At 40.7% G+C, this 13,159-nt stretch overlaps 1 protein-coding gene across 1 annotated transcript in view; it reads right to left on the bottom strand.

Moving 5' to 3' along the window:
• gabbr2 (gamma-aminobutyric acid (GABA) B receptor, 2) overlaps positions 1-13,083 on the bottom strand; it is a 230,534-nt gene extending 217,451 nt beyond the window's left edge. The window contains exon 1 of the mRNA XM_061742628.1: positions 12,132-13,083. Within this exon, the coding sequence (XP_061598612.1) occupies positions 12,132-12,449 (318 nt within the window). The 5' untranslated portion in view covers positions 12,450-13,083. The remainder of the gene's footprint in view (positions 1-12,131) is intronic.
• Positions 13,084-13,159: the final 76 nt, after the last annotated feature.

Here is a 13,159-nt window from a genome sequence, read left to right as displayed (position 1 = left end):
AAATGAGCCAGAAAGAAACAAACAAACAAACAAACAAACAAACAAAGAAAGAAAGAAAGAAATGAGCCGGAAAGAAAGAAAGAAAGAAAGAAAGAAAGAAAGAAAGAAAGAAAGAAAGAAAGAAAGAAAGAAAGAAAGAAAGAAAGAAAGAAAGAAAGAAAGAAAGAAAGAAAGAAAGAAAGAAAGAAAGAAAGAATTATTAATTCAATTTAATTGGTGTAGTTTAGTAGCATTTAGTATTATTTTAGAGCAGTGTTTTGGGGACTCCAAAGACTGAATGTGGTGATAGATTTATAGTTACAAAGGTGGAGTTGAATTGGTATTTTTTTTATCGTCATTTTTATGGTTATCGGGATAAATGCCAGAAATGATCATGATACATTTTTTAGTCCATACCGCCCATCCCTAATGCCGGGTCATGCATTGAAATCAGAGCTGATTCTCTCTCTCTCTCTCAAGCTAACTATTCTTGTCTGAGAAGTTTGGGCAAATATAGCCAAACTCTCTGCAGTGTGGATTAAAGGCCAATTTGACAAACTCGCCATGGGACAAAGTCACAGTTGCACGACAGACGTTAAAGAGTTAGGCTCCTACTCAGAGAAACTAGGAGCCGTGTTGATAGAGAGCTGAAGATTACCACCAAAACTCACCCTCATCTTTCACCTGGTACTTTTTAAAAAACCTCTGAAGTGCCAACTGCAGGATTTGACTCACTTCTTCTCTCACTCCTGAGCTCACCATGCAAACATGGGCAGTAGATTCCTGCACCATAAGAGGAGACCTGGTCGAGCTGATAATAAGTTTGAGAGTCTATTAACATATATATCTAGAATGTGGCAAACACAGAATACTTTTACAGCACTGATATTTTGTAATACTCTGCAAAGAGGTATTGAATTAATGTCCATTAGAGCTGAAAACAACTTCATGCCTAACTGCTCCAACGATCACAGTATCCTGACCTTAGGCGGTGTTGCAGGGATTCCACTTGAGATCAGTCACAACCATATGTGGGAGTGGATCTAATGTTAGTCTGTCTGTTTGTTGGAATTATGTCAGATATTATGTGTGTCACAATATCTGTTGTAAAGCAAGCTTCAGGGCACATAAGAGGCTTTTATCAAGAGGGTTAACATTTATAGTCGTTCACTGAAGCCCTCCAGGCCGCTGGAAGCTTGACTCACACTAAGGTCAGCAATTACCACTCAAATTTAGTAAATTATTTAAGTGTGACCCGAGCTCACTCACAATTTGTGCAAATTAGAGTGAATAAACACGGAAATAAAAGCAAGAGCATGATGATCATTTAAATTATATACCTGACAGGAAACAACATCTTGGAAGAGTTTAAATGGATCTACTGCACAAACCTCATTAAATGCAGCGACTTTTTTTTTTTTTGAGAAGCCATTAAACTGTTTAGCCTGAGAGAAACAAATTGAAATAGCATTACATTATGATCCAATAAGTATTAGGAGGGTGGTCATTTCCTCTTCCTGCAGAGAAGATGATATAACCCTATTTCGGGATCTCCACCTCATAGCTTTGCACGTCTCTCTCGCGCACTTGCTCTCTGATTCTCCCCAGAGATCCTGTGCACTCTATGAGAAGGGCTGCTGCACATTGATCCCCACTATCTGTGTCGGGTCAGTGAATACAGCCACACTCAGCACTTTCTGTTCGCCCGCAGAGAACCCAAGCTGTCATCTGCTGCTTTTCCCTACTATTCCACAACGTCCGGCCCTTCCTACAAGTGGTGACGGGCCATTTTTGTTGACCCCCCTCGGTCTACACTACAGCAGGAAACAGATATTAGGATAATGTGACATACAATATCAGACCCCGACAAACGAGGTGTTGACCTCAATATATCAATTTAAAAAAAGAAAAAAGGAATTCTGCAATTCTCTTTCTAAATATATAAATAAATAAATGGCTAACAAATGGCAACACAATTTATTCTTAACCTTTGGGAGACCAACATCTTGGTATAAACTCAGTTAAGGTTTAAACTTATGAGCAAGAGGATAGATTTGGTTGCTTCTGATGTCAGGTGAGATATGGTTGTATGATTAAACCTGAAATGAATGTAGTTTGACTTGAAAATTATGTTTTAGTTCACTTTTTCATCACTCGGCTGCAGCGTCTCTAAATAACCCAAAGGTGACGTCAGTAGCGAGCTTTTTTCTCCAACCTGTTTTTTCGTTCGTTGGTTTCAGTTGATGTGAGATGGAGTTCGCCCGCTAACATTACTGCTAGTATAGATGGAGAGAATAGCAAAAGATGAGTGGGCTCATTTTGCATTGTCCTTGCATTGTCATGCGTCCTAAGTATTACTGAACACCAGTGGCGTCAATTCATTCAAAGCTAAGGTATGGCAAGGTTACGAGTCACAGAACTTAACTAGAGTATCAATCAACACGTCCAGAAAATACTCATCACAGAAGTATACAGTGATGACAGCTATGTACAGTAGCTTATCTGTGTGGTCAAATGCAGTCTCGCTCACTGCAAAAACTCAAAATCTTACCAGGAATATTTTTCTTATTTCTAGTTAAAATGTCTCATTTTTAGTCAAAAAATCTCATTACACTTAAAACAAGAGTCATTAGCAGAAAAATAACTTGTTATTTGACCATTTTCACCTGTTTCAAGTAAATTTTCACTTGAAATAAGTAGAAAAATCTGCCAGTGGGACAAGATTTATCTTCTCATTACAAGCAAAACAATCTTGTTCCATTGGCAGATTTTTCTACTTATTTTAAGTGAAAATCTACTCGAAACAGGTGAAAATAGTTGTTTTTGAGTCTTGTCTTAAATGTAATGAGATTTTTTTTTCCTAAAAATTAGACATTTTAACTAGAAATAAGACAAAAATTCTTTTTAAGATTTTGAGTTTTTGCAGTGTATAATAACTAGTGAAATCGATCATGTTGTTCTGATTTGCATTTGTAGTTATTCTATATGTATTAAGTAATAGAATAATCAATACAAAGAGACACAGACTAATTCCATAAATGTATTTAAAAAAACAAACATTTACATTTAACCCTTGAAGCCAAGGTGTGGCGGCTGCCGTACCTTGCCATACCCAATTGACTCCCCTGCTGAACACAGGAGCTAAGTAAATCAGTCTATCCTCATGTTCTTCCTCTGAGCAAGCCTCAGTTGCTCTGTCGGTGGCCAGCCATGGTGAAATGCCATGATCCACCTGTGAGTCTTATTGTCCAGAGAAGGGAGGCTTGGATGTGCGTGGGAAGTTTGTTCACTGCTCCACCAATCGGCTGAATGTGTTCAGTTTCGGTGGCTGCAGCGACAGAAATACAGACAGACCAGTTGTTGTTGAAGTGACAGATGCTGCTCTCGGTCACAGTAACAAGGCACATAAACGAGCTTGCCAATCACAGGAGTGAAAAGTAAATTCACTCCTACCTGTCTGGATTAATTCATTAGGCCTTTGAGGCAGATTTAAGTATAGGCGACACAGGCAGCCATCCAGGCTATCATCTTGACAGGGACGGTGGGAGCACAGAAGAAAAAAAAACAAACATCAAGAACATTTTTTTTTATCGTTAATTTGCAAGTTACGTCAATCATATCCTTGTACCGGTATTGATAATTTGTGGGTCCAAAAGAGAAGTGGGTCCCCTTGTAGCGTACTAGTTTGTTAACGAGACAATGACTAACTGATCTGAGCGAGACCTGTCCAGTTAGCAGGCCACTGTCACAGAGCAGAGGAAGGTGGGGGCGCAAAGCCAATAACTGTTTTCAAAACAAATAGATCTGCTACTGAACTGTTGGAAGTGATCTGCATCGACAAACCACCCCGTTAATCACGGGTCACACGTCCATCCATGCTAAGTGGACATACGCGCACGCAGTACTCAAGTTGTAAAAAAAAATCAGGGGGGATGGTGGATTTTATCATATGGGGACAGATAATTTGTGCTGATTACAAATAATATAATATATTACAAATAATAGCACTGATCAAAACACCTGTAGAAATACTGCAGGAATGACATAGCAGCAGTTAAATGGAGCCTTCTGTAAGCTTTAAATATCCACTGGGCTTACATCAAATATATCAAAACACAACAATAAAAAACAGTTTTCTGAACTTATCAATATGATTCTGTCCTTCACAGGATAAGTAAAATGGATCACTGCAAAAACTCAAAATGAGAATATTTGTCCTATTTCTAGTTAAAATGTCTCATTTTAGTAAAAAAAATCTTATTACACTTAAAACAAGACTCATCACTGGAAAAAACAATTTTCACCTTGTGGCAGGGTGGAGAGGTTGATGGGACACGCGCACCTGTGTCCCATCCGCCTGAGTGGCTGCAGCTCTCCACCCTGCCTGCCTTTATAAGGCAGAGCTGGACAGCAGCGAGGGGTCGGAGGAGCTGCTGGGAAGGTGCTGATGTGCTTGGGCACGTGTGTGTTGGTGAAACGTAAATAAAAAAGGGTCTGCACTGAACTCCGTGTCTCTCCATCCTGTCGGTCGCCCCCGTGGCACTCACACTGCTACACACCTGTTTCAAGTAGATTTTCACTTGAAATAAGTACAAAAATCTGCCAGTGGAACAAGATTTTTTTGCTTGTAATGAGAAGATAAATCTTGTCCCACTGGCAGATTTTTCTACTTATTTTTACTTGAAACAGGTGAAAATTGTCAAATAAGTTATTTTTCTGGTGATGACTCTAAATGTTGAAATAGCAGTAAAACCACATTCATTGATGAAATTACATAAAGGATAGAAAGGGGGGATGGCAGTTTTACAGGGGGGGATGATTTTGACCGTTTTTATTTCAGTGGGGATGCCATCCCCCCTCATCCCCCCTCAACTCCAGTACTGCGCGTACAAATGAAAACAGCTGGAAAATCTGGTTTGTTCCAGACTGATAATATGATAATATGTCGCTTCTTTCCTTCTAGACTAATATTTAAAACAAAAAAAACAGTGTGTAGTAATTGATAGAAATTAAAAAAGGCAGCTTCAAGTTATTAAACCATTCCTATGACATCACTCAGGGAAAAACAAAGATGGCTGCTTGCTGCTTGACACAAGCAAGCGGCAACCATCTAACTTCCAGATTTAAGCAAGTGAGGAACTAAAATGTGTTGCAGTTCCTAAACTGACCACTGGGGGCTAGCTCCAAAAGCGACTCCATTGACCCCAATCTTAAAATGTCCAACTTTACAACAGAAATAAACATATTTATAGGCTGATTCAAATAAGCTGTTATTTTGGTTATTGTCTGATTTACATCCATTGTTTTTGGACCATGTCAGGGGAATTTATATAAAGCAATGCATTTATTTCTACAACATTTGATGAGACAACTGCAGCTAACAGCTGACTGATTGATTGACAGTCGGCTCAGCCAATGGCTAGCCACTACCACTCTCCCATCCGTCATAGTCAGGCAATGGTAAATCAAGTAATCAGCAGTTTAAACTAACACAGATGTATAGCTAAAAACAGCAGAAATTTTGGATTTTGCCACTGAAACCATGTCTGAAATGAGATATTCGGCTTCAAACATCTGCTCTGCAGCTATTTCGGTGGGGATCAGCTAACACCGCTGCTATAGACTATACGGTAAGGGCTATTCTCATCAGCTTCCTGGGCAACATGGCAGCGAGTATGGAGGAAAAAGAGGCTTCAAACAGCTCTTCAGAAAACCTATGGGTCCCGTGACTGACGCTTCATCCAGTCTGTGATTTGAAGTAAAAGCGTACTAGTTTGTGTTTATTTTTCTCAGACAAAGCTTACGTTTGTGACTTACAATTTTGGATACATTTTGATAATTCATTGATGTTATAAATTTTTCCCGCCTCATTTCCACACATCTTCCAAAGGGTTAAGTAAAACTTCTATAATCAATTTTTATCAAAAAAAAGTAATACTGGGTCAAAGCACTCCATTCAATCAAGTCTTCACCGCTCTGTTCATCATCTCTGTGTTAGTGGATGAAAGAAACCCGTACACTTCACTCCTTTACTTCCACAGAACGCGTCCCGTTTGAAATAAACCACTTTGTCCTATCAACTGCTGAGGTAAATCAATACAGCATGAGGTGAAGTTGGGTGGATATTAAAATGAGGATAGATATTTCTACACTGAAATATATCTACATATTTTTACACTACAAAGTTGTGATTCACAGTATGCTGCAAAGTCTCAAACACTCAAATACATGCTATTAAGCAAAGAAAAGTGATTTTCTTCCTGATATATCGTCTTTAAACTTAAAACTTAAACATCAATGTGTGATGTCTGACATTATGTCCGCTGCAGCAGCAGGGCATAAAAAAACTAAGCACACCTAAACTGTTTTATTAATTAAAAAAAAAAAAAAAAAAAAAACGGGAGAAGCTGTCAATTAAATTGTCTCAATTCAATGATCATCAGCAAGTGTGAACACCTCTACACAAGCACAAATATTGGCAGTAAGACAAGGCTTTTTAACGGACAGCCAAGGATAACTATACCAGCAATAATTAGAGAACTAATTGCTGCTGGCCGTTAATCCTAGAAGGGTTATAAAGGCCCTTCTCCAGATACTTAGAGTTCATCTGTCCTTCAGATGGAAAGATTATTCACAAGAAAAAAACATTCAGGCCAGCTGCTAATCTCTTAGGGAGTGGACTTTCCAGCAGGTTTACCCTGAAATTAGATCATTGCTCATAGCAAGTAGTAAAAAAACACCAGAGCATGATCATGGATGAAAATATTATGTGTGGAATTAGTGTATGTTTCACTGCTCAGTGACTCCCATTAATGCTTTTTTCTCAGTAAACTTGATCTTTTTTAACTGTCTGGCATATACAGGACTGTCTCAGAAAATTTGAATATTGGGATTTTCTGTAATGCAATTACAAAAACGTCATACATTCTGGATTCATTACAAATCACCTGAAATATTGAAAGCCTTTTATTATTTTAATATTGCTGATCATGGCTTACAGCTTAAGAAAACTCAAATATCCTATCTCAAAAAATTACAGTATTCTGGGAATCTTGATCTTAAAATGTAAGCCATAATCAGCAATATTAAAATAATAAAAGGCTTGTAATATTTCAGTTGATTTGTAATGAATCCAGAATGTATGACATTTTTGTTTTTTTAATTGCATTACAGAAAATAAAGAACTTTATCACAATATTCTAATTTTCTGAGACAGTCCTGTATGCTCAGTAGGTTCTGGGGAGGGGGGTGTCAGCCTCCTGTGAACTTTATTGTACAGTGATTTCAAGCTTGCCAACATGCACAAATATGACATGTTGCATCAACTCCTCTGAGGGAGGAGCAGGGGAGGCAGTTTTATCCTTGTGCAGAATCTCTGAACATAGGTCACTGCCATCGTGGTCTCAAGAGGCCCATAGCATCGCATATGTGGACAGTCAGATACTATAAAACAGACAAAACCAAAAGGTCTCGGTAGGCACGGGAAGTCAGATTAACAGTTGTAACCAGCTCGGACTGGGGTTTAGCAGAATGTAGTAACGCTAGGGATGGGCGGTATGGACTAAAAAATGTATCACGATAATTTCTGGCATTTATCCCGATAACCATAAAAATGACGATAAAAGAAATACCAATTCAACTCCACCTTTTCAACTATAAATCTATCTCGCTCTCAGATCCGCCATGTTTGTTACACAAAAACATCATCAACGGGAATTTTTCTTTCTTTCTTTCTTTCTTTCTTTCTTTCTTTCTTTCTTTCTTTCTTTCTTTCTTTCTTTCTTTCTTTCTTTCTTTCTTTCTTTCTTTCTTTCTTTCTTTCTTTCTTTCTTTCTTTCTTTCTTTCTTTCTTTCTTTCTTTCTTCTCCCCTTTCCTTCCTTCCTTTCTTCCTTCCTTCTTTTTTCCCTTCCTTCCTTCTTTCCTCCTGCTCTCTCCTTCCTTCTTCCCTTCCTCTTTTCTCCCTTCCTTGTTTTATCCCTTCCTTCTCCCCTTTCTTCCTTTTTTCCCTTCCTTCCTTCTTTCCTCCTGCTCTCTCCTTCTTCCCTTCCTCTTTTCTTCCTTCCTTCTTTTCTTCCTTCTTTTTTTCCCCTTCCTTCCTTCTTTCCTCCTGCTCTCTCCTTCCTTCTTCCCTTCCTCTTTTCTCCCTTCCTTCCTCCTTTCCTTGTTTTATTCCTTCCTTCTCCCCTTTCCTTCCTTCCTTTCTTCCTTTTTTCCCTTCCTCCCTTCTTTCCTCCTGCTCTCTCCTTCCTTCTTCCCTTCCTTCCTCCTTTCCTTGTTTTCTCCCTTCCTTCTCCCCTTTCCTTCCTTCCTTCCTTCACGTACGTTGTGCGTCGATTTAACGCAGAACCATAAATCAGCATTACACAAAAACATCATAAATGGGAATTTATCATTTTTACCGCAAGATGACAAATTCTTATCATGAGGAATTTTTTTGGCGGTATATCGTGAACGGTAAAATATCACCCATTCCTAAGTAAACGCAGAGTCAAAACGCAAGCATCAACCACCAGGAAGAAACAATCCACCGCCAGCACGTCCAAGACAACGTGACACTAGAGCTGAGTTTATAGGCTGGTCACAAGTAATCAGCAACAGGTGTGAGTAATCAGTGCAGTTAAAGTAATCAGGAAAAAGGCTGAATGGGAAGAGATGTATCTGGCAGAGGGAGAAAGCTGAGTGGGGACAACAAGCAGGATGGAGATGAAATTAGAGAATGAAAAGGAAACATAACTCACATCTTCAACTGCAGACTCTGCCTTTGTGAACATATTGATTTGCTTTTTAAAATGCATGCGATTGCTCTATTTTGATTCTAGGAAACATGGATGCCTGAACTTAAAGTGAATTTATGATTACTTCAACCAAAAACAGGGAATCCTGTTGTTAATGTGATCACAGGAGAGACGGTACCATGAGATTACACTAATTTGCTCGTGGTCTCTGATGAGATTACGATCATCATAAACATGAAAACCAAGAGTTAATTGGATCCCTGCAGAAGCACTGACAAACCTTTTCATCAGGAATGCAAATTTAATAATAGTGAAACTATTTGGAAAAAAAGCAAACATCTATCCATTTTCTATACCAGCGTGTTCCTGTTTGGAGCCTCGGAGGCACTGGAGTCTACAACAGCTATCATCGGATAAGGGCAACTCTGTCACCAGTCCATGTTGCCAAAACAGAGACAAGCAAAACAAACTCGCTCTCATTGGCAATTTAGGATGACCAATCCAGCTAGCATGTATGTTTCTGAAATGTGGGAGGGAGCTGGATTACCCAGAGAGAGTCCATGCAGGCAAAGCCCCAACAGAGATTTAGTTTCATAACAGGCCTGTGTTTGCAAGAAATCATACTATCATTAACCTACACAAACGGCAGGAGGATGAATCTGTTTAATTGTTGTTCAAATATTTCATCTATCTAGCTCAAAACAAAATGTACTCCAAAAACATTATCAAACTGTTTAAGCGTTCCCCCTAAAATGTGATATTTTGCTGAGCGGGCCCTCTCAAGAGCCTGTCACTCATTCTCTAAGCTGGTGAACTAGCGTAGTTTAGCCTAGCACCCTCTCTCTGCCAAAAGCCTCCCTTCCATCTTACTCCAGTGCCTCCTGTCCTTTCCAAAGCTTTGATCCTCTAAGCCTATAGTGTCACAGTATCAGTCCTCGGTTACACTAAAACCCACAGTCACACTGCTGGAGTTGCATTGGTAGACCAACTTGTGCTTCGTCGTTAAGCCTCCCAGTTGATATAATCCTTCCCACTTCTCTTCTACAGTACCTCAAATGCTTTGCTTTTAAAGCAGAAGATGCTTTGTCAAATGCATTTAAATCTAAAATGCTTATCTTAGTTGGACATCTCAGGAGTACAGTGGGAGTTTGGTTGGAGTGGTTTCACATGAGGTCCGATAAGATCCTCATCTCCTACGTCAGGTCATTTTCTCAGCCTCCAGCTGCACCGTGCACATGCTAACCACAGCGTTAACACCCGCAGCTGTGAATCAACCCTAGACTGCTTCACCATCCACATCACCTGCATTTCACACCCAGTTCAACACCACCATGGAAGCAGACTGGACCGGCTCAGTCTACCGATGGCTCCATTGACAGGGGATAAAGGGATAAAGAGACTCTGCATGGGGACTGATTACTTACATCTGCCAGAATAAATCCCTGCACTCACACATAAACACAAACACACATATACAAACATCACAAGGGCACACACTTAGCTGCTAGCTGCAACAAATGCACTCATGCATGTTTTGTTTTCTGACACAAGCATGTGGTATGTGGAAAGCTGCGTGAGTGTAAGAGAGCGTGCAAGTCAGCGTGCTTGGGAGTTTTTAATCAGCCATGAAGTCATTATGAAGCAATAAATATAAAATTTAAATATGATTAGAATATCTATAATAGCAGTAGCATTTAAAAGTGGTGCCACAAACTGTTTTGTGGTACTACTTTTGTCAACTGAACAGCATAAAAGGCTGCCCTGAGGAAAGGCCTTTTCTACCCCCCAGACTCTGTTCCTTACAATATTGAGTTGCTTTTACAGTGTTTTACTACTTTTGTTGATCAAATCTGTCAAAAATGTACAATTACTGCCGGGAAGACACGATAGGTTTAAAAGAAGACATACAATATTTCTAGTTAACATTTTCTGAAATTAGGAACAAGACTTCCTGGAGGCCTGCATACAAAAAGAAGAAAAAATGATAACAAATACCATGTTCTAGGCATCCCCGTTGTAACAGAGTTGAGCCTTTAGTTACAATATCATCATTAGTCTCATGAAATCACATTGATTGGCAGTCTTAGAAAGCTGGCATCACTGTCAGACATTCCCCACAAGCGGATGTCAGGCTAGCCCACTGACCTCTTGCTTCCGGCTCATCTTTCTCTCCAGGGGATAGAAAGAGAAAAAATCCAGACTCTCATAGCAGCATATTAATCCCATGGTTTCAGCACATGCTGCGTCTGAGGGCTTAGCCAGGTCGGCAGAGCTTTGCTCTCTTTCACATAAACACACCTTTTTACACAAATCATACTGAATACATGTTTGTCAGAAGAAATAAAAACCTTTAGGAGTTGTGCACAAAATCAGTAAGATATATTTTATCATTCATCCATCCATCCCTCAGTGTTTTATACCTGCTTCTTACTGCTCACTTGTAAGATATTCCCTCTCAGATGTAACATAAATGTGTATCAAAATAAGACTGAAGCACCACCAGTACGAATATAATCCATCCATCTGCCAAAAATAGACTGGTCTTGTTTAATTGTCAAACTAACCGTTTTTAAACGAGAGCCCCTAACTCTTGAGTTTTAATGTGCCTTTAAGGTAATCTAAATTACTCAAACCATAGGGTCATTAAACTGCTGCTCACGGATCCAAATAATTCAGGTGAATTGCATTGTAAAAGTCATTCCCTATTGATGGTTGTCTCGATTAAGCAATAGGTGAGGGCTACACCTCGAAAGGACTGCAATTAGGATTGTTACTAAATACACATATTAAATGTGGACCCTGGATGCAGTAGGATTGGACTGTTAAAGGATGCCAGGATTGAGCAGAAATCGCGCATCCAATTACCGCCATCTTCAGGCACGACAAGAAACAGGTCCTTTAATCTTTGGGAAGACACACTGATTCGTGACTGATAAGCCAATGTGTAAAGTGTCATTTTTGCGAAAAAAAAAGAAAAAAAAAAAAGATGGGAGTGCGGCGTTTTTGGGTGAAAGGCATGCGATCATCGCGATGAATGTCGCGTCGTGGTTGTAGTAAGTATCCGTGTGTTTACTGCGGGGACAGTGATGCAGTGTGTGATGGAGCTGCATACATGCACTTCCAAGGAGCACCGACAAAGGCGACAGCAGCGAGGAAGGGACGCGGCAGAAGCGTCCAAAACTGCACCAACATTCCGAGTACAATCCTCTTTATATATTTGTGTCGCTTTTGGGATCACAGAGACTGTGCAGATGACAAACATAGCAGCGTTTCCCCTTGGACGGACACTGCGCGGAGCTGCTGCGGGGCAATGCGCGCATATCAGACGCAGACACACACACAAGCACACACACGAGCACCGAGCCGACGCGCATTGGCTCTGTGGGAAAAGGGGGGTTGAAATGAGCAATGTTTACCTCGGTGTCGTAGATTTTGGTGATGAGGGAGAAGGAGTACTTCCCCGTCTCCCGTATGTGCTGGATGGCCAGCTGGACCGCGGGCTCGATCCCTTGGCTGATGCTGCTCATCAGGGCCGACTCGTTCATAGGCATAAGCACCATTATGGGCAAGTTTTCCCCGTCTCTGGAGAACCAGCTGTTGTCCTGTCCGTGCCTGGTGCGGTCGTTGCACACCTTGGCCAGGGCAGGGTGAAGCAGCAGCAGAGCCGACAGGAGCAGGAACATCTCCAAGCTGCTGCTGCAGTCCCTCCGGGCTGCTGGAGCCATGCTGCACATTCAATCCCCGCACCGCGTCCTCACTGAATATTAGGCATTGTGAATTCGGGCTCGTCCAGGATGCTCAGACGCCCACCGATTCAAGAAATGTTCGTTGTTTCAAACTGGCCGTGGCCAGACTCGAGGCAAGATTTGTTCCTCTAAAACGGCACCTCGGTAAGAATATCCCAAATCGTCAGAGAGAAAGGCTGCAGGTGGAGATATATACAGTCATTTAATCGACCTCCAGTCAAAAGGAGCTTTCCAATTCAGCGCCACCGCTCACCTTTCATTTCAAAATACTTATCACAAGATGTTCTGTGTGATGAAAAGAACCACCTAGGTTAGGATTTAAAAAAACAAAAAGAAAAACACAAAAAAAAAATCAATCACTCTTGTTGGTATAGTTATTCCCACCGAAGTAAATGTCCAGCCAAGAAGCGTCAACTATGGCCATCACAGTTTAACGCAGACCCCGATATGAAAAACGATGAAAAAAAAACAAAACATGAAAAGCAAGTAAATGGCGTTAAAGTTGAAAGCTACATTGCAGAGGTACGACCGGGAGGTGGAGAGAGGATCGGTCCTAATAACAGCCGTGCGGGACTAGGATGCTCGTCTCCAATAGTGCGTCAGAGAGGCGCCCGAGCCGATGCTGCTACCGTGCACTCTGCGCGCAGAAGGGAACAGTGAATGTGGAGGAGGATGGAAACGGGAAGGGAGGGGAGGTG

The sequence above is a fragment of the Cololabis saira genome, chromosome 15 (assembly GCF_033807715.1).
Source record: "Cololabis saira isolate AMF1-May2022 chromosome 15, fColSai1.1, whole genome shotgun sequence".
Taxonomy (NCBI): domain Eukaryota; kingdom Metazoa; phylum Chordata; class Actinopteri; order Beloniformes; family Belonidae; genus Cololabis; species Cololabis saira.
The sequence above is the reverse complement of the archived record's forward strand: the minus strand, read 5'-3'. Positions and strand labels throughout refer to the sequence as shown.